At 38.5% G+C, this 22,220-nt stretch overlaps 1 protein-coding gene across 3 annotated transcripts in view; it reads right to left on the reverse strand.

The window, feature by feature from the left end:
- NXPE3 (neurexophilin and PC-esterase domain family member 3) overlaps nucleotides 1-22,220 on the reverse strand; it is a 50,218-nt gene that overhangs the window by 9,416 nt on the left and 18,582 nt on the right. For 2 of the 3 annotated variants that reach the window (XM_045540372.1, XM_045540371.1), the window contains exons 3-5: nucleotides 13,445-14,199; nucleotides 9,711-9,784; nucleotides 1,277-1,483 (exon numbers count right to left, since the gene is read on the reverse strand). In XM_045540372.1, coding sequence (XP_045396328.1) covers nucleotides 1,277-1,483; nucleotides 9,711-9,784; nucleotides 13,445-14,199 — 1,036 coding nt within the window. The remainder of the gene's footprint in view (nucleotides 1-1,276; nucleotides 1,484-9,710; nucleotides 9,785-13,444; nucleotides 14,200-22,220) is intronic. The other variant, XM_045540373.1, reaches the window with a different exon arrangement.

A 22,220-nucleotide genomic window follows, 5' to 3' on the forward strand; every position in this document is an offset into this window, starting at 1 on the left:
TTTTTTCTCTTTCAAGTTCCAGGCTTCTCTCCTAGATGTCCCTACGTAATTTATTAACACTTAGCATCAGCCCCATTTAAGCTGAATAAAAGTTCAAGCCACCACTTTCTTTTGATTAAGATCAAGCACTGCCACAAGGCTTTATTTTTATCAGAAAAAAATTTGTCTGTAAAGGGTATGGTGGAAAGTAATCAAAACGGTCAATGTGATCATTGCTATCAAAGGAAATACCATGCTCTGTCATTAGAACTTAAGAAGCAAGCAACTACAGACATCTGGTCAGCATCAAATTATGCCCAGCATCATGCCATACAAATTATTTCCCTTCTCCTGATCTTTAATTTATGCTTTATCAACTAGAATTTAGTGATGTCTGCTTCAGAAAAACAAGCAAAACAAAAACTGGAATGGACTTTCCACTTTGTGGGGTAGTACCTACTTCCTCCTTTTCTTCTAAAAATTAAAACTAAGTTGATATAATAAGTAAAAGCTGATTTTTAAAAATCACAAACAACTCACAACAAGCCATAGGGCTTTATTTTACAAAAAGCCCTGCCCATACATAGCCATTAAAAATAGTTCTCACAAACTTGTTTAATCAGATCTCTAAATTTTAAGCAAAGCCTTTATTTCTGCTCCCTGGTAGCCATCCCTCCTCTTCCCACACCTCTTCCAGAAAGAGGAGAATGCCCATTGTGAAAAAGGACGAGCTTCCAGCTGTTGGGGTTTTGCTCTGAGTCTGGAGAGCAGCCCCAGAACCAAGCAGAGAAGTCAAGAAGCTGAGAATACCAGGACTCACCCACACTCCCTCAGTAGGTACCAGCTCCATCTCAGAGTCACACCAAAGGCAGGCCCTGGATGACACAGGGATGGCTTTGCTTCAGGGATGCAATAAAATGGACCACAGTAAGTTTGGCAACTTCCTTCTAGTTAAATCTACTATAAACTTGGAGGGACGTGAAAGACACCTGTGAAGTGGCATGGTCCAGCTCATACATGGAGAAATGAAGCCCTGAGAAGTAAATGACTTGCCCAGAGTCACACAGCTAATCGGTGGCATCAACCTCAATGGAAACCCAGTGCTTCCACCAGTACAACACAACCCCACTACTAATCAGAAACCGTCACACATCTCTCCAGGGTTAGGATACCTCTTTAGTCCTACTAAGAAATAACTGCTTCCTCTCCTGATGCCTTTCTTCAGGCACTTGAGTCAGTCTGCTTATTTGAAAGCTGATGGGAGAAAGAGTTATGAAACAAAAAGCAATGTACCAACCTGGAACAAATGTAGTAAGGTATTCGAACCATTGTCTAATTGTTGAATCACCAAATAAATGCACCACTTTTCTTTGTAAGCACTCTGTAATGTTGTCAGGGTCATTAAACTGACGCATCTTAAACGTTCTGGGCCTCCACTGGTCTTTATAATAGTACCCAGAAGGAAAAGTTCCTGAGCCTTGAGATAGTTCTAGGTTGTTAGTTTCTGTAAGGAAAAAGGAAAGAAATAAGATATTCTGAAATTTTCCTCCAACAATCGATGAAAAATGTCCCAAGAAACATAATTATGCCCACGTACTTGCTAGCCTGCTGGCATATGGGCAAATTTCCTGCTGTCATATCTCAGAGAAATCCCAGACTTTCCCCTGATACAAAAAGGTTCTCCTTTGCACAAAAATGGGAAGATCTGAATGGGTGTTGACAGGGTTGATGGACAGAAGATAAAAAGGGGACTTTGAGCAGTCCCTCTGATTATGCATGTTTTCATCAAAGCCAAATATAAAGGAAGACAAAAACCATGGAAATGTATGGATTTATAAGCATTTTTCCAGCATTATCCCAGAAGAGAACAGCTTCTCACCCAAATGCCTGTGAGGCAACTAACAACTTAAGTTTATATTTTACATATGCATAGTAATGTTAATCCACTATTTTTCAGCCCATTAAAAGTTTTAATCAATAGGTCTTATATTCAAATTTTAATTCCAAAACCCACCACTTAATACAGAGAACAAACTAATGACATACAATCTAAAGGATTATTCTCCACAATACAAAAGCTTCAGAAAGTCTTTACGCACAATGAGCAATACTAAATATACATCAACAATGTGTAGTCATGGTTGTAGCTTAGCTACACATGATAACACAAGCACTGGGACACTTTTCAGAGGGAGTATCAACCTCCTCCTGCCCTAACACCTCCCACAGAAAATGCTGCTGTGGAAACAACACACTTTACATGCTTTAAAACAGATAGTGATGGTTAATATTTCTTGCAAGTTCACTCTGCACCAGACACTATTCTGAGCAATTACATGTATTATCTCATATGATGCTCACAATAACCTATTAAACGGTCCCATTTCTATCCCTGCCTTTCAGAACAGTTAAGTAGCTTGACCAAGGTCCCAGAGCTAAGCTAGTCAGTAGCAAAGCCAGGACCTGACCTAAGCAGGCGAGCCCTGAAGCCCATGTTCTTAACCACTGTGCTAGACTCTGTTTCTCAAAAGTAGATGTTTATATTAAGAGATGTCAGCCATTTCTTTTTTTTTTGAAGGAACAAATTTATTCATTTCTAACAATTATTCAAATCTACAATCTTCAAGAAACCACCAGTTTGTCACTTCCTTACCTACCCCCAAAGTTCAACCTTGACCATAATCCAGTCATTCTATAGTCACCTATAAAACCACAATTTGAAATCCAAGTGCTTATATAACTCAGAAATTTGAGTCCCTTATTTTGTGACTATTTTCAGCTTATTTAACTTCTTGATATTATCTGTTATGCAAAGTTGTTTTAGTTTTTATTCCCTTCAAAGAAGGTACCTTATTTGACAGTACATATCTAATCTTTTTTCTTAGGCATCTGCTCATTCTTTGCAGATTCAGGGTCCAAGTGGAAAATAAAAGTGTTATTGAAAGCCTTATTTGGAAAATGTGATTATCAAAGAAAAATTGGGGGTAGGGCAAATATTTAGTTTATTCAAAATAATTTCTCAAAATGTTATCAAGGTAGTTACTTGATACTACACCTTGTCCAAAGCTCCCTCCTTATCAGTATGTCAAGGCTGCATAGCTAAAGAGCTCCAGGACAACACCTGGGGCCCATAGAAAACATTTACTGGAATGAGAATTTAAAGTGATTTTGAAGTTACAATTTTTACCACTGTTAATTTGGTAGACTTGGCTATTCTGTGTCAAATACATGTTATAAAGAAAAGTATGTATCGCACAGGAAACAGTTACCATTTCCATTCAAATGTTAATTATATTCACAACAAGAGCTAAGTCAAGCAAAGCAAATCAATTACTGAACCTGACATTAATTCTTTAAACATGCTGCACGCTACGTAACAGAACTGTATTGTTTAAAGTGAAATACATGTACCTACACTGCCCTCTTATGGTAAGCTCAGACAAAAACATTTCCTAACTATGGTAATGCGATTTTAAGTATCTGTGGTGAAGTGTTTCTTAGAACTCAGAATGCATTTTCACATAAGATAACTGAGATATGAAAGTCTCTTAAATCTATAACCCCTAATGTACTATTCATGTGAAATAAAAATAATTAAAAAATAAAAATGAATTATTTCTTAATTTTATGGCTGTAAAGGCAGATATGAAGGTCTTTGTGCAAAATCAGAAGCGACTTTTTTTTTATTATTTTCAAGTAATGTCCCTGCTTTTCTAAGATGTCTTGGCTTCTCTTTAAAGCCCATGGCTTACATTTTCCTCCAAAGGGTGTCATTTCATGTCATCCATTAGCCATAATGAAGGCTATTTATGTCACAAATGGGACAAAATGAGAGAAAAAAAGGCAGAGAGATAAATTTCCCTAATCTATCTAGAAAGTGCTGGATGAGAGGGACACAATGTGAATTAAGGGTGGGACGGGAGTGTATGCACATGTGCGGCATACATGTCCCTTAATTTTATGGTATGAAATTATCTGTAGAATTAAGAACAGTAAAAGGCAGGGCAAAATGGAGTACATAATTTATGCGAGGAAAAAAGACAAGACAGAGAAGAAATGGGATCAAACAATTCCCTGCACCAGAGAATGTCATGAACATAGGAATCCTAGACACCATCTCAGCAGGATAAGGAATGAGGACAGTGTGTTTTGAGCTGTTTAGGCACACCCTGTCAAGTGCTGGAAATATGAGAAGGGACCCTATCCAGTAGTTATAGTGGGTTGGGTGTGGGTTTACTCCTTGAATTCTCCTATAAAACCTTGAAAATTTGATTTCTTTTTCTTTATATTTCAGTCCCCTAAAAGCTCAGCATTTTGCAGAAGAAAGCTAAAAATGCTGTATAGGTGGAAATACCTATAGATTCACAGAATGTTGACAGGGATCTCAGAGAACTACTAGGCCAAATATCTTTCAAAGGTGAAGAAAGCAACTCACAGAATGACTTGCTAAAATTTCTCAGAATGTAGAGACAGGTAGTGGTAGAGGTGGTACTGTTTATAAAGACAAATATATTTCATTATTGATGTAGTGGGAGAGGGCTTCCTTTCCCCAAATTATATCAGTTAGTTGGTTTTATATGGAGGATATGAGCCCTTTGATTTCCTAGTTTAACTAAAATGTATTCTATATCAAATTATTTTTTCCAATAATTGGAAAGTAGCTGTTTTTGAAATAGCTTTGTCCCATTTGTTGTGATAACATTTCTCTGCCATTTTCTAGAAATCAACATCAGAGTTCTCATCCATAAATTGACTATTTTAGGTTTCATTCACTATTTACGATTCACTTCATCATTTAAATGCATTTAGATACTAGAGGGTTCATAAATTTCTCTACTGCAGACAAACCAAAACATCCAGATACTGTTAGACACACCTCCTAAGCATAGTTAAGGGTAGTAGGAAAAAATGCTAGACTAGGAGTCACAGGACCTGGTTTAAATCTGACTCCACATCTCCAACTATGACACGTCAGAAGTCACTTCTCATCTTACTCCCCACCTGTACCGTTAGGGTCTAGCCTAACAGAGCAGGTATCAAAATGATAACTGAATAAATGAGTCTCTGGAGCTCTGTTTTATCATTGATAAAATGGGTAAATTCCTGGTTATTTTGAAAAGTTGTGAAAATTCAGTACTGAAATAGTGTGAAAGCACTTTTTTTTTTGTTTTTTTGTTTTTTGTTTTTTTTTTTTTTTGAGACAGAGTCTCACTTTGTTGCCCAGGCTAGAGTGAGTGCCGTGGCATCAGCCTAGCTCACAGCAACCTCAGACTCCTGGGCTTAAGCGATCCTACTGCCTCAGCCTCCCGAGTAGCTGGGACTACAGGCATGAGCCACCATGCCCGGCTAATTTTTTTTTGTATATATATTTTTAGTTGGCCAGATAATTTCTTTCTATTTTTGGTAGAGACGGGGTCTCACTCTTGCTCAGGCTGGTCTCGAACTCCTGACCTCGAGCGATCCACCCGCCTCGGCCTCCCAGAGCTAGGATTACAGGCGTGAGCCACCGCGCCCGGCCCGCACTTTTTTAAATAGTAAAGAGCTACACTGGAGTCCTGGAAACATGTTCTAAATGTTCTATATTTTGATCCAGATGGTAGCTATTTAACTAGTTTTGTATTGCTGAGTAACACATCACCACAAACTTAGTGGCTTAAAAACAAGGGATGTGCATTATTTCACAGTTCAGTAGGTCAGGAGTCCAGGGCAGGGTGTAGCCACAGGTCTCACAGATTGCAACCAAGGTGTCAGCAGGGCTATACTCTCTGGAGAAGAGTCTTCAGAAGGTTCATGCAAGTTGCTGGCAGAATTCAGTTCCTTGTGGTTGTAAGACTGAGTATCCTGATGGATTCCTTGCTGGTTATCAGATGAGGGATGCCCTTCAGCTCCTAGATTCGGAAGCTGCCTATATTCCTTGCCATTGTGGTCCCCTCCATCTTTAAAGCCAGCAATGAAGAATCTCCCTCACATGGAATCCTTCTCACATTTTGAATATCTTTCTTCAGGAAGAGCTTGTTTAGGGCTTATCTGATAAGGTCAGGTCTACCTAGGATAAAGTCAACTTTGTCATAGAACATAGTCAAATCATGGGAGTGATACACCATCATATTTACAAGTCTCTCCCATATTCAAGGGGAAGGGGATTATGTAAGGGCATGTGTCACTGGAAGTCATCTTAGTATTAAGCCTACCATAGTTACAAAGATATACACAAATGCAAAACTTCATTGTACTACATAATTATGATCTGTGTTGTCTACTGTATATAAGATATGCCTAATAAATTTTTTAAAAAGAGTAAAGGAGATGGGCATGGTGGCTTTTGCCTATAGTCATAGCACTTTGGGAGAGTGAAGTGAGAAGATCTTTTGAGACTAGCCTGAGCAATAGTGAGACCCTGTCTCTACAATTAAAAAAAAAAAAAATTAGCTGGTGTGGTGGCACAGTGGCGTGCACCTGTGGTCAGATACTTGGGAGGTTGAGGCAGGAGGATTGCTTAAGCCCAGGAGTTCAAGGTTGTAGTGAGCTATGATCACACCACTGCACTCCAGCCTGGTGACAGAGCAGGAACTCATTTCTCACCAAAAAGAAAAAAAAAGTAAAGGGCTATAAAGATACTAGTATCTATACTATTGCTATTAGATCTATTCTTATCTCAAATTTTTAGGAAGCTCCCCTCAAAAACATGAGCTCAAGTTGTTGATGAGGTTAGAATCTGTCAAGGTTCCTAAGCCGTTCAGCTGTGATAGTCAGGGACACCAGTACAGATGCTAATGAAAACTCGGTAGCAATTCTGGCACTGGGAAAGCCTGTTGGGAACCAGACACTTGCCCTTGATAAGGTAGTCTACTCTAATTAAAAACTGTTTTTCTTTGCTTTTAACTAAAATTACACCACAAATGGCAGTAGCACTAGCAATCTCAAGCAATCCACCAGATTCTAAATATGCATTTTAGAATAATTTTACCTTGTAAGAAAATTAATTAGCTAATACATAAATAAAATTTCATTGGGAAGAAACTTCAAAATATAGGATTCATAAATGAAATTATAAAAGTGGAAAGATTTATGAACTCTTCTAAGACTTGGGCAAAGAAAATAACAGATGAGCCTCAAATATCTTGTGGTGCTAGAAAGTAAGAAGGTGCTTCAAAAAATAAAAATTAGAAAGGATGAGAGTATATTAAAAGGGCATAGAAGCCAAACTAAAAAAGTTCCCAATTGCCAAAACTGGAACAATTTGTGCAAAAAAATCATGGCAGAATTGAATTGGATTATAACCCAAAGAATGAAATAATCATGAACCCAAACTGATACCAATAATTAAATGGCGAAGAACAGACAATTCTTTTAGAGAAGAATTCCAGCTAGTAACTGTCAAAAGAATGAGAGGTACAGAAAGTCACCATTAGAACACAAGAGCAATCATTGCTACAGGCAAGATCTAATGAACACGGATGAATGCTAAAATTAGTGGGTGAAAGTTTTAAGCACAAATAGAATGAATAGAATGAAGGAAAGGAAGAAGGAAAGTGAAAAATATGAGCCCTTCTTAGGGTCTTTGAGTGCCCTCTGCTGGTCACTAGAGTAAACTTCAATGAAGTTCTGCTAAACTGGGGTCCTTATAGTCTATACAGCAATTGCCTTTTTCTTTTCTTTCCAATTCTGTACCAGCATGCTATTAGATGGTTTTCTCACTCAAAGCCAGGTTATTCTGCTCCTACTGATTCGTAGTTACTTTCTTCTAAAAATCCATCAAAAGCCTCACTAGTTACTGAATTTGTCTTCTCTCTAACCAGAATAGTACAGCCACTTCCTGGCTGACTTCCCAGACCTGTCAAGCACAGGTAAAGCACTGCACTTCCCACTGACCATTCCATGAGATACCCAGGGCCACAGACGGTGGGCAAGCCAGTCAGGGCTGTGGGAAAGAAGGGCAGATACAGTAGCGGGACAAGGCCTCCTGAGGATGTCAGACACGGGAGAGTGTGAAGAGTGCAGTATTACTGAGGGACACCATGTGTACTGACATCTTGGCTGTGGGGTTGAGGCCTACACAGGGAAAAGATAAATATTTCCACAGATGATATTTCACATATGTATCTTCTAAAATTAGTAATTCATCTGGTTCAAGTAAATCAAATACAGCTCTTCACCAGGAAAAGACTGGGAATTCTTGTGGCATACGACAGTAGAGAACAGAGGCATTGACTGGCAGCACCCTAGCTACATCTGGGTCAGACAAACTAGCCCACACAGTATTTTTTAAGTTTTCAACTGAATGCCAATGTTTTAAAATCTGGAAACAGCGCATTTAAAAATTTAAAAATTCTGGCTTTTCATGAAAAAAAATCTACAGATCTAGCCACACAGGGTTTGTTTCTGCATGGCAACAAAGCAGCAAGTACTGGGGAGAGGCTCCTGGTAAGACAGTCATTGCACTTTGGTTCCTTCCACACCACTTGCATGTGGCTAACATCCACTCTAATTGAGCCACATGTTTTATATACCTAGCCCCTGCGATAAAAGGGTTTGCAACATCTGCAGTGCAGGATTTTTTTTTTTTTTAAGAGACAGGGCCTTGTTCTGTCACTCAGGCTGCAGTGTAGCAGTGTGATCACAGCTGACTGAAACCTCAAATTCCTGGGCTCAAGCAATTCTCTCACCTTAGCCTCTCATGTAGCTGGGACTACAGGAGTGTACCACCATGCCTGGCTAATTCTTTTTTTTAATTTTAATTTAGAAGATGGGGTCTCGCTATATTACCCAAGCTGGTCTCAAACTCCCGTGCTCAAGTGATTGTCCCACCTCAGCCTCCTGAGTAGGAAAGATTACAGGCACAAGCCACCACACCCAGCAAGCCGGATACTACTGATTAATATCCTTTCAAAAGGATCTTGCCCACCATATGCATAAGTTTTATAAATAATGTTCATCCTTTCTTCTAAAAATCACTACAGCTAATTATATCTATTCTGCAAAAACATAACACGTACATTTACTCCTTTGAATTTCATTCTTTTACTATTAATAATATCCTACACCAATGAATCAGAATCACCTGGAAAGTCTGTTAAAGCACAGACTGCTGGGCCACACCAGCCAGTTTCTGATTCAGTGGTCTGAGGCAGGACCTGAGAAACTGCAATTCTAGCAAGTCCCCTGGTAATGCTGATGCTACTAGTCCCCAGATCACACTTTGAGAAAAGCCACTCTTCACCAACCCCATGTTTTTTATTTTAAAATTGCCCAAGATAATTTTACCTACATTTCTTGAGTATCTCTAGAGCAGCGATATCCAAAAGAACTTTTTGTGATGATGAATACATTCTACATAAAATGCCGTCCAACACGGTAGCACTATTGGGCATATGTGAAGAACTGCATTTTTATTTAATTTTAATTAATTTAAATTTAAATAGCCAAATGTGGCTAGTAGCCACCATATTGAACAGCATAACTCTAAAGACTCTTGAGGAGCCAAATAGAGGAGGGCTGGCAGGAGAAGACAACTTTCATATGAGCATAAATAGCAAAACCCAGAATTATACACATAAGGTCAAGGTCTAACTGATTTTTTTAAATCAAATCGTTCTTTAAATATTTTTAATTGTGCCCAGAAGTAACTATGGTATATTAAAGGGAAAAAATTTTTTGCAACATCAGTGAAATGACAGAGCCTCCACCCAACTAGTATGAAAAACAAGTCATCAAGCTCATTCCTTTTTTACCTTTTATTCTCCTGGGAATCACAGTTACCCAATCAGGTCCATTGGAGTTTATTGGCATTTTGATATTGACACCACTTTAAGAGGAATAAAAAAGCACAAGCTTAGGTTAAGGAACACTTATTTTGAGATATATATATATATTTGCAAGTGAAAAAATGATTATAATTTCACAGAGCCTTATGATAATGAAATATACTTATAAATGTTAACCAACACAACTAATAATAAACTAGATCTCTTGTAATAAGTGTGTTTTTATATACATATATTCAAACTAAAGAGGAATTAAATTGATTCCTAATTTTCACTGCAGTATACTACTTAGCCAGTTCTAAGGAGTGCAAACTCCAAAATTACCAACTCTGATTTGAATGACTCACTTCCCTTGGTTTTAGAGAATGACTCATGCTGACAAGAATGCCTACTTTCACCACCTAGTTTTCAGGCCGCATGTATCAGATTCCTTAGGCCTTGTCCACATCTGAGATGAGTCTCAATGGGGACCCTTAGATATATACTCCTGCAGTTCATGTAACTTTGTTCATTGTTACTATGACTTTAGCATCTGTTCGCCTTACCAAAACACATACTACTTGAAGACATGGATGGTACCTCATTTACCTTTGTACCTTCAGCACTTAGCACAGGCCCCGGTCTAGAGTCCATGCTCAGTAAATATTTTTGGAGGGATGCATGAAAACCTGGAGGAGGGTGGAGGCCAGGAGAAGAGTACTGAAACCCAGTCTACCTATTCCAGAAACTGGGTCACAATAATTAGGCCTTTTACACTTAGACCAAAAACAAACAAACAAAAAATGTTAACTTTCTAAAATCTTGATATGGGAACATGCACCACAATTTTTTATTGTTTCATCAATTTCAGAAAAGATTTGTTCATTCAAGAAATAATTCTTAAGCTTTTTAAGCCAAGCACTGTCCTAGATGTCAAGGCTGCAACAGTAAACAAAAGACCCAGCATCTCCTCCTTCATGGAGTTGACATTCTAATGGAGGACACAGACGAAAAACAAGTAACGAAGAGAGTATACAGGCCTGGCCACATTAGACATCAGTAGAATTTCATAGCTTAAATAAGTGACTTTTTTTTTTTAATCTCAGTCCTGCTCCTTCTGTAAAATAAGTTACCTTAAAGAAAGCATATATAAACTACTTTCATGAGCTTAGAGTTTTATAGTAAGGAAAAGAAGAAATATAATTTATTTCACTATAATTATAATAATTATATGTTATGTATAATGATTTTCTTGCAAAAACATAAATTTTCCTGCAAAACATACTTATGAAATAAATGCAGTGCCATAATATCTCCAATTTACTCTCAAATAGTCTGAGGAAAAAAAATTATACACGGACATAAAAACACATACACACACTGAGAGAAATATGAAGCAAAATGTGGCAAAACACTAACAATGACAAATCTAGGTTAAAGGTATATGGGTGTTCATTGTTATTATTTGTGCAACATTTCCAAAGACTTGAAGATTTTTTTAAACAAAGTTAGAAAGAAAAAGAGTATAAATCATGCTAAAATAAAAGGGAAACTTTTTAGGTGATAAGCTCATTCTTTCAAAAGGCCTTCCCTTATATTAATAGGATCCTTTAACCAAAGTACTGTTGTCCTTTCCAACACTTTTTTTTCCTTACAGGTAAAGAAGAAAAATGACATCACCTTAATTGTTCAACTGTTATTTAGGACTGAATACCAAGACTAAGCTTCTTAATTCTTTCTGACTTAAGCAAGGTTATTATAGGCCACAAGGAAGAAAGGTAAAAATGGTTATCAGCTCAACATATTTGGGCCATGAGCTCAAAACAATATACCCAAAGATCCCTCAAAAGATCCATTTCAATCTTTCTCTTTTTCTTTTCAGACAGCCTAGTTAATATTTTAGAACTTTAGCAGAGTAGAGGATGGGAAAATGAAAATCAATTAACAGGACTCTGTCGAATGTTTGGTTTCCAAAAACTTACACCACCTCAAACATCGTTTTTCAGCAAACTTCCATGTAAGTAGAATTTTGTAATGACTCTACTACAATGTGCCATCAACTAGCCATCAGTATGGGCAGGGACAAACACATTATTTTATCCTTCTGGATTCACAGGTGTTTTCTATTTTTAATGGTAGGATTTATAGTCAGGAATATTTTTAAGTTTTATACTAATTTAGTTCTCTAACCTTTCTCCCACTATATTCCACAAGGAATTTGAGTAAATATAAACAATGCTTCTTCCTCTTTGCACGGCTACTAAGAAGACTGACAATACAACTCTAATATGGAGTATGTCTTCACACATAGACAAAAAAGTGCACAGAGATAAAATAATCCATAATCTACTCATAGTCATTGATAAACAGCATATTTGAAATCTGAATCCAGGATTAAAACTAAAACTTTTGTTTTGGTTTTGTTTTTAGAGGCTTTTTAGTTTTAGTTTTGTATTGAGCCACACAAAATACTAGTCTCAACAGTACAATAAATACTGTATGTTCAATAGTGCTCCCTCTGCTGGCCTTCCAGAGGCATGGCAAAAATCCACTGTGCGTAGCAAGTAACTGATAATGACCAGAAGCTGACTTCAAAAGTGGAAAATCGGAAGGTTTTATTTTAGGAGTTCCTACAGGCAGCAAACTTTACGGTAGCAACTTTTCCCCAACCAAGTAATGAGTGGACATAAAATATGAAAGTTTTTAGGGTGCCCAGATGTACTCAACAAAAATACCTCTCTACCAGGGAATGTTTAAGAGTATATATTTAATTAAAAAGTAAAAAACTCCTCATTAGTATAGTGGTTAGTAAAAATAAATAAATAAACAAAAAAACCCAAAAAGTAAAAAACATGTACACATTTTTTCAAATAACTGTACTTTTTGACCATGTAGCTTTTATAACGTTTTATTTTTTAGGAATGTTATTTTATTTCGGAACAATATGGAATGTTGAAGAAAAAAACAAATTTTAATTCAGACAGATTCCATACATTCTTTTCTGCACATTATTCCATATATTTATTGTTATGCTGAAAATGTTTCATGATTACATTAGACATAGACATTTGAGCACAATACTGCAATAATTTCAAAAATTGTTAACTTTAAAAATACAGTTTGCTGTGGTAGTCCTGGCTTCCCATGCTTATTATTGACTCAATCCCGCAAGGTTGCCATATCCATAGTCTTGTTTCCTATCAATAATGTTTACATGATTTTTATTTTATATTTTAATTTTTTTAAGGCTGGTCAAGTGAAACAGTGGGAATGGAGAAGGAACAAAGGATGATTTTTAAAACTAATATTATATCACTTAAAATTTTTTTTAGTTTATTAGACATGAAGCTAAAACACCAGCCTGACTACTAGACCCCTAATAGTCCTGCTCTTGGATTATTTTTCATCTGTTCTGTGAATAAGTGATTTTGCTTATACCATTACTATGTAAATATGCTATGTAGTTCTGAAGAAAAACATAAGGTAAAGAACAAAAATTTAAGAATAAAAGGTCTTTAACTTGCATTTAAACAAGCACTAAGCTTCACTTTAAAAACACTAGTCAAAAATACAAATCTGTGTTTATTTTCTTATTTATCACTTCTCCTGAATTGGATCAAGTTCAGAGAGATATAAGAACATATACCCCAAACCAGAAAGTCTCCTAAATGGGACAAAGACAGTGGAAAAGGAAATTGCCTCCTAGAAAAAGAAGCACGTACCTCTGGAAGAAAGCGCTCTCTGAAGCAGTCAGGAGACCCTTCAGGTATCCACCTTTGAAATGGTTAATTCTGCTGCTGCAAGGGAGCTTCTTTGGTTTGAAGCAGAACCAGGGCTCTCCAGTGTAGAGATCTGTAAAGTTACACAAGGGCAGACTCCCAGGAAGACACACGTTGCACTCAGTGGTTTCAGAAATTCTTCCTGAACGGAAGAGACTCTTGAAATAGACCCTGTCTGGTTTCTCTTCCTGTAAGTGCTGAAGAACTCTGATCCCTTCACTGGGGTGGACCAGAGATACAGATACTTTAACTTTCCCTGGCCAGAGCAAAGTAAAAAAAACCTTGTAAAACCCATTCTGGTAGTCTACCACTCTGCCCACAGCCCCTGCTTGCAACTTGGGGGAATGAATTCTAGCCTGCAGGTAGTCTCCACCATACTTCTTGGGCTTCCTTTCAAAGTCCTGCATATGAACCAGCACCTCCAGCTGGCTTCCCACGTTGAAGAAGGCTGCAGAGTTTAAGATGACAAAGTAGCTGGAAGAAGGGTCAGTGCTCTTCACAAAGGGGACTGGGCCCACATCAGGAACCTGCCACTGCAAGGCAGCCAGCAAGGAGTCCTCTTCCAAACGCTCCTGGCTGGACAGGGTCTGGTGCTCATAGCCACAGTAGGGATTCCGGCTAATCCCTGTCACTTGGGAGGAAACAAACTGCCCACTGCTGTCGATGAATATGGCTGAAACAGTCTCATGGTCCAAGTACTGAAGAGAAAGACACAAACAACAGAAACTACCACTATAATAAATCTTTGTATATTCAGCCAAACAAATCTCTCCTTCAGTTTAAATCTGTACAAAATCAATTGGAATGACATTGTTTCAAAAACATAATAAAATCAAAATGAGAAATAAGGGTCAAGCATGGTGGCAGCATTTAGTAGGCTGAGGCGGGAGGATCTCCTGAGGCCAGTTTGAGATCAGCCTGGGCAATATAGCAAGATCTCATCTCTACAAAAAATAAAAAAATTAGCCAGGCATGGTGGCACTCGCCCATAGTCCCAGCTACTTGGGTTGCTGCTGTGGCAGGATCATCTGAGTCCAGGAGTTTGAGGCTGCAGTAAGTTATGATTGTGCCCCTGCACTCTAGCCTGGGCAACAAAGTAAGCCCCTGTCTCCAAAAAAAAAGAGAGAGAGAGAAATAAATTCACAGAGAGGTCCCCACACTTATTGAGTTTAACCTCCAGAAGTTCTGTCGGTTTCTCACAGTGAATATCAAGGAAAAATCCCATTGGGCTTCTGGCAAGAGAAAGGGAAAAGGAACCATTTTGAAATATACCAGAGCATTGTGTTCTTAACAAAACCTGTCCTCAAGAGAAACTATTTTACCAGAACCTAGCCTATTGAGGTTTTATCAGAGCCTAACCAACCTGAGAGAAGTCCCACTCTAGCTATCTGGTCCAAGAGGAAGAAAAAGCAAAAAGTACTGGTGAAGTTCACATCCAAGGGGCACAGGCTCACTAAAGACTGAGGCCTAATGATAGGATGATAGAATGCTTCCCCTCCCCCACACATTGCTACCACACCATTAAAAGTCTATCTTTACCTGAGTTCCTTTCATCCAGTACACAGCAGGTCCAGCTTTCAACAACAAAAAAATCACAATACATACTAAAAAGCAAAAACCACAGTTTGAAGACACAGAGCAAGCATCAGAACCAGACTCACATATAGAAGGAATGTTAGAATTATCAGACTGTGAATTTAAAACAACTATAATTAATATGCTAATGGCTCTTAATGGAAAAAGTAGACAACAAACAAGAATAGATGGGCCTTGTAAAACAAAGAGATGGAAATCCTAAGAAAGAATCAAAACAAAATGTTACAGATCAAACATACTGTAAGAGAAATGAAAAATGCTTCTGATGGGCTCATTAGTAGCCTGGACATAGCAGAGGAAAGAGTCTCTGAGCTTGAGGACATTCTAATAGAAGTTTCCAAAACAGAAAAGCAAAGAGACAAAAGACTAAAAGACAGAACACCCACAAGCAGTGGTACAACTACAAAATGTGTAACTTGCACATAATGAACATACCTGAAGAAGGAAAAAAAGGAACAGAAGAAATATTGGAAGCAATAATGACTGAGAATTCCTCAAGTTAATGTGAGACACCAAACTACATATCCAAAAAGCTAAGGGAAGAGCAAGCAGGATAAGTGCCCCCAAAAACTATACCTAGGCCTATCATATTCAAACTGTAGAAAATCAAAGATAAAGAAAAAATCTTAAAAGAAGACAAAGGAAAAAAAAACCTTACTTAGAGGAGCAAGAATAAGAATTACACCTGACTTCTCCTCAAAAACCATGCAAACAAGAAGAAAGTGGAGTAAAATTAAGTGTTGATAGAAAAAAAAAAATCAACCTAGAACTCTAATTCTGTAACCTGCAAAATTATCCTTCAAAAGTGAAGGAGAAACAAAGATTCTCAGACAAACAAAAATTGAGTTAAGTTGTTGCCAGTAGCCTGCCTTTTAAGAAATGTTAAAAGTTCTTCAGGAAGAAGGAAAAAGATATAAGTCAGAAACTCAAATCTACATAAAGAAGAACATCAGAGAAGGAATAAGTGAAGGTAAAATAAAAAGTTTTATTCTTCTTATTCTTAGTTGATTTAACAGGTAACAGTTTATTCAGAATAATAGCAACAATGTATTTGATTATGTACGTATACATAAATATATGTTTATATGTATGCTTACATATAAGTGAAATAGATAACAGCAATACAGAAGTGACAGAAGGGAGGAATTAGGAATATTTTGTTATTATGAGGTACTTGCACTACCCATGAAGCGATATAGTATCATTTGAAAGTAGACATGGATTAATTATAAATGTATATTGCAAACTCTGTGGCAACCACTAAAAAACAAATTTTTTTAAGTGTAATTGATATGCTAAGAAAGAAAATAGAATTATATAAAATGTACAATTAAAACCATAAAATGGCCGGGCATGGTGGCTCATGCCTGTAATCCCAGCACTTTGGGAGGCCAAGGTAGGAGGATCACTTGAGGCCAGAAATTCGAGAGCCAGGCTGGGCAACATAGCAAGACCCTGTTTCTACAAAAATGAAAATTAAAAAAATTAGCCAGGCACAGTGGCACATGCCTGTGGTCCTAGCTACTTGGGAGACTGAACCAAGAGGATTGCTTAAGCCCAGAAGTTGGAGGTTGCAGTGAGCTGTGATCACTGCACTCCAGCCTGGGCAATGGAGAGAGATCCCATCTCAAAAAAACAAAAACAAAAACAAACAACACCACACAAAAGGCAGAAAAAGAGAAGACAAAAATAGGAACAAAGAACAAGGGCAATAAATAGAAAACAGTAATAACCACAGTAGGTATTAATCCAACTACATTTGACCCTTGAACAACACAGGAGTTAGGGGTATTGACCCCTGCACAGTCAAAACTCCATATATAACTTTTACTCCCCAAAAACATAACTACTAATAGCCTACTGTTGACTGGAAGCCTTACTGATAATATAAACAATCCACTGACACATATTTTTTTTTTTTTGAGACAGAGTCTCACTTTGTTGCCCAGACTAGAGTGAGTGCCGTGGCATCAGCCTAGCTCACAGCAGCCTCAAACTCCTGGGCTTAAGCGATCCTACTGCCTCAGCCTCCCGAGTAGCTGGGACTACAGGCATGCGCCACCATGCCCGGCTAATTTTTTTTCTATATATATTTTTAGTTGTCCAGATAATTTCTTTCTATTTTCAGTAGAGGTGGGGTCTCGCTCAGGCTGGTCTCGAACTCCTGACCTCAAGCGATCCACCCGCCTCGGCCTCCCAGAGGGCTAGGATTACAGGCGTGAGCCACCGCGCCCGGCCGACACATATTTTTGTATGTTACATGTATTATACACTGCATTCTTATAATAAAGCAAGCTAGAGAAAAAAACATTATTAAGAAAATCATAAGAGGCTGGGCGTGAAGGCTCACGCCTGTAATCCTAACACTCTGGGAGGCTGAGGCAGGAGGATTGCTTGAGGTCAAGAGTTCGAGACCGGCTTCAGCAAGAGCAAGACCCTGTCTCTACTAAAAATAGAAAAAATTAGCTAGGTAATTAAAAAATAGAAAAAACTAGCCAAATGTCATGGCATGTGCCTGTAGTCCTAGCTACTCGGGAGGCTGAGGCAGGAGGATCGCTTGAACCCAGGAGTTTGAAGTTGTTGTGAGTGAGGATGATGCCACAGCACTCTAGCCCAGGTGACAGAGTGAGACTCTGGGTCAAAAAAAAGAGAAAATCATAAGAAAGAAAAAATATATTTACTATTCATTAAGTGGAAATAGATCATCATAAAGGTATTCATCCTCATCATCTTCATGTTGAGCAGGCTGAGGCAGAGGAGGAAGGGGAGGAGTTGGTCTGGCTGTCTTGGGGCGGCAGAGGAGGAAGAGGTGTAGGATGTGGATGGCGAGGCAGGAGAAGCAGGCATACACAGCATAACTTTGTAGAAATACATTATAATTTCTGTCTGACTTTTTTGCTTATTCATTTCTCTAAAAATGTTTCTATATGGTACCAGTTTTTCTTCCATTGTTTCCTTTAGTTTCAGTGCCCATCATAGAAGGGTCCATGTCATAAAAGAAGTCAAAAGCAGTTCTGAAATAATCATAACCCTTCTGCTAAACTGTCTAATGACAATTTGTTTTCTGGCACTACTATTTCTACATCTTCTTCTTCATCATTGGATACTGGTTCAGAAGTACTCATCTCCAAAGTCATCTTCTGTTAATTCCTCTGGTGTAATGTCTATTAACTCTTGAATTTGTGGGTGGACACGGTGGCTCACGCCTGTAATCCTAGCACTCTGAGAGGCTGGGGAGGGAAGATCGCTTGAGGTCAGGAGTTCGAGAAAAGACTGAGCAAAAGCAAGATCCCGTTCTCTACTAAAAATAGAAAAAATTAGCTGGGTGACTAAAAATAGAAAAAAATAAATAATTAGCCGAGTGTAGTGGTGTGTACCTGCAGTCCCAGCTACTCAGGAGGCTGAAGCAGGAGGACTGCTTGAGCCCAGGAATCTGAGGTTGCTGTGAGCTAGGCTGATGCCACGGCACTCCAGCCTGGGCAATAGAGTGAAACTCAGTCTCAAAAAACAAAAAGCAAAAAACAAAACAAACAAACAAAAAAACTCTTGAATTTCTCTAAGACCGATATCTTGAAACCCTTCACCCCACCATCTTTTTTTGCCACATCCACAATCTCTTTCATGGATTTCCTTGACTGACATTGTGTAAATCCCGTGAAGTAATACACAACATCTGGACATGGTTTTCTCCAGCAGGAATTCATTGTTTCAGGCTTGACAGCTTTCACAGCTTTTTCTATAACAATGATGGCATCTTCAATGGTGTAATCCTTCCAGACTTTCATGATGTTCTATTGGAGTTCCCTTTCACAGCACTGACAGTCCTTTCCATAGAGTACCATGCGTAATGACCCACTGATCTAGAGGCTGAATGAGAGATGTTGTGTCTGGGGGCAAGCAGACCACTTCAATGCCTTCAGTGTTGAACTCATGGGGCTCTGGGTGGCTGGGGAATTGTCCAATATCAAAAAAATTTTTAAAGGTAGTGCCTTACTGGCAAGGTACTTCCCGACTTCAGGGACAAGGAATCATAGAACCAATCCAGAAAAAGGTTCTCATTGTCCAAGCCTTCTTGTTGTACAACCAAAAGACTAGCAGCTGTTGTTTATCTTTTCCCTTCAAGGCTAGGGGTTAGCAGTTTTATAGATACAGCAGTCCTGATCATAAACCCAACTGAATTTGCACAAAACAGTAGTTAGCTTATCCCTTTCTGCCTTAAACTCCAGTGCTCATTTCTCTTCCTTCCTAATAAATGGCCTGTGTGGCATATTTTTCCAGAATAGGGTACTTTTATCTACATTAAAAACCTGTTCAGGCAGATATCCTTTCTCCTTAATGATTTTCTTAATGGCATCTGGGGACCTGTCTGCTGCCTTGTGGTCGGCAGAAGCCGCTTCTACTATCATCTTGACATTTTTTAAGGCAAGCCTCTTTCTAAAATTATCAAACCATTCTTTGCTGCCATTAAATTCTCCAGCTTTAGATCCTTCACCTTCCTTTTGCTTTAAGTTGTCATATAATGACTTAGCTTTTTCTCAAATCATATTAGAGTCTATAGGTATGCCTTTCTTTTAGCAATCCCACACCCACATAAAAGCTGCATTTCAATATGAGATAAAAGGTATTTCACAAAAAGTGCAAGGTTTTCAAGCCTGCTGGAATAGCTGCAGTGGTGGCTTCATGAATTCCTTTTCCTTTTTTTACAATGGTCCTTACATTGGATTTATTTATCTTAAATAACAGGCAACCATAGCTGCAGACCTCAATCTACAGTACATATCAAGCAAATCAACTTTTTCTTGTAATGTCATAGCTTTTCTCTGCTTCTTGGGAGCACTTCCAGCATCATTAGTGGCACTTTATATGGGTCCCAAAATACAAGAAGAATTTTTAATGCTCTTTTTAGATCATGTATTTTTCTCCTCTCATTTTACACTTACGTGCACACATTCTTATTTCAAAGGATCTCATTTAGGAGCCTTCATCTTAAAGGAGTGCATGGCAGTACTCATTAAAAACATGCTCATGAAAAACATGGCATGAGGGAACACAAAACTGAATTTGAAAAATTTTCCTTACCTAACTGATTACCTTTCCAGAAATGTTCCAGCCGCCCTCTCCCTTCTAGTTGTTGTGAGGCTATAACACACCATTAAAGAGAGAATCATGCACCATATGCTCACAACAAACTTCACCTTCTTCCTACCCTTTTCCTCTCTTCCTCTCCCACTTTCACTCTTGTTCCATAGTCACCACACCAACTATCTAAGGCCAGCAGATTGACCCACATAACCCAATCCAGAAACCACCAGACACATGGTGGTAAGCCACCTGAATTTTACTTGCAAATGAAAAAAATGCAAAAAGCCAATTTGGTTTATTTTCCTAAATGGCAACTCAATCCCATTCTGTCCACATGGGCAACTTCAGGTCTGCCATCTTTTTAGATTTAAAGCCAAGAGAAAATACCAAACAGATGATCCACTCCTCAAGCCATTGTAAGCTGTGAGCTAGAGTGAACATCACAGTTGCCTGTCCCACATCCATTTCACTCCTGACCTACTGAAAAACAGCAATGTGTGTGCCAACCTGTCAGCTCAGGTGTGGGCCTGACTGCCGGAGGAATAATCCCAAGTAAATGACTGGTTCAGGAATGGGTATGTGACCCAATTCAGGACCATGAGAACCAGAAGAGGTTGCTGGAGACTTATGCTTAATACATGCAGCCAAATCCAGACACCACTAATCCCCTGGTAACAGCTATTTGAATTTTACTTGCAGATGAAAATATGCAAGTAATCTCTTGAGAGGATTTCAAGGGAACAACTGCCTCTTCAGCTGGACATGTACAAGGAAGCAACCACCCCAATGCTCTGGCAACCACAATCCAACCACGAAGGAGGATGCCACAGAGGAAGGCAAACACACAACAAAGGCACAGCTAAGAGGCTTACAGAGAAACAAAGCCTGATCCCCAACAGAACTATGCCCAACTTACTTCTATTCAAATGAGTAATATTCCTTAATATTACAGTCAATTTGAATCAGGTGTCTCTGCTTGCAGCCCAAAGCCCTAATTATACAGGTATATATACAGGTATTATAATACATATCTAAAATATCAATGAATAAGGCAAAAGAAAAAATATAGGCCATGCCCAATGAGATCTTATCAGAGAAATGAAAGACAGTAGTTCTCTCTACAATCTTTTGCTGGATATTGCAACATACACCTCCTTCTCATATTATGTAGTGGTTTTTTTGTTTTTTTTTTTTGAGACAGAATCTCACTCTGTTGCCCGGGCTAGAGTGCCATGGTGTCAGCCTAGCTCACAGCAACCTCAAACTCCTGGGCTCAAGGGATCCTTTTGCCTCAACCTCTCGAGTAGCTGGGACTACAGGCATGTGCCACCATGCCTGGCTAATTTTTTTCTGTATATATTTTTAGGGGTCCAGTCATTTCTTTCTATTTTTTTTTAAGTAGAGACAGGGTCTCGCTCTTGCTCAGGCTGGTCTTGAACTCCTGACCTCAAGCAATCTGCCCGCCTCAGCCTCCCAGAGTGCTAGGATTACAGGCGTGAGCCACCGTGCCCAGACTATGTGGTATTTTTAACTAAAATTGAACCTATGTTTTTCTAGAAAATGATCAGATACTCTGACCATAAAAAGAGTATAGCCAAGGTCAGAAGCAAAGGATGGAAAAGGGATTAAGGAATGGGAGTCTGCCAAGTTTCAGAGCCTTTTCCCTATCACACCAAATCCTATTTATCAATGATCATCACAGTAATAAACTGAACAGTTTAAAATTCATGACAATATTCTCATCCTGGACAAGATGACCTCTTTAGACAAGGAAAAATGCTTTACACCCCATTCCATTAAAAGATCCACTTACTATCTTCAACATCAAAACTGTCTTACATTATTTATTATTGTCACCTCCCTTCTCCAATGAGTGGAAAAGTGTTGTGTTCATTCAGATAATTAGAGCTTTTAACTGGCACTTGGCCCAGAAGTTTCAGAGAATTAAAGTAGAACTAAAGAGGAATTTTCTAACATTCCTTCCTGATTATGGTAATATTAATGATGTGGGACTTTGGCCTACCCTCTCAGGTCTCTTTCT

This window comes from Lemur catta, chromosome 1, assembly GCF_020740605.2.
Source record: "Lemur catta isolate mLemCat1 chromosome 1, mLemCat1.pri, whole genome shotgun sequence".
Lineage (NCBI taxonomy): Eukaryota > Metazoa > Chordata > Mammalia > Primates > Lemuridae > Lemur > Lemur catta.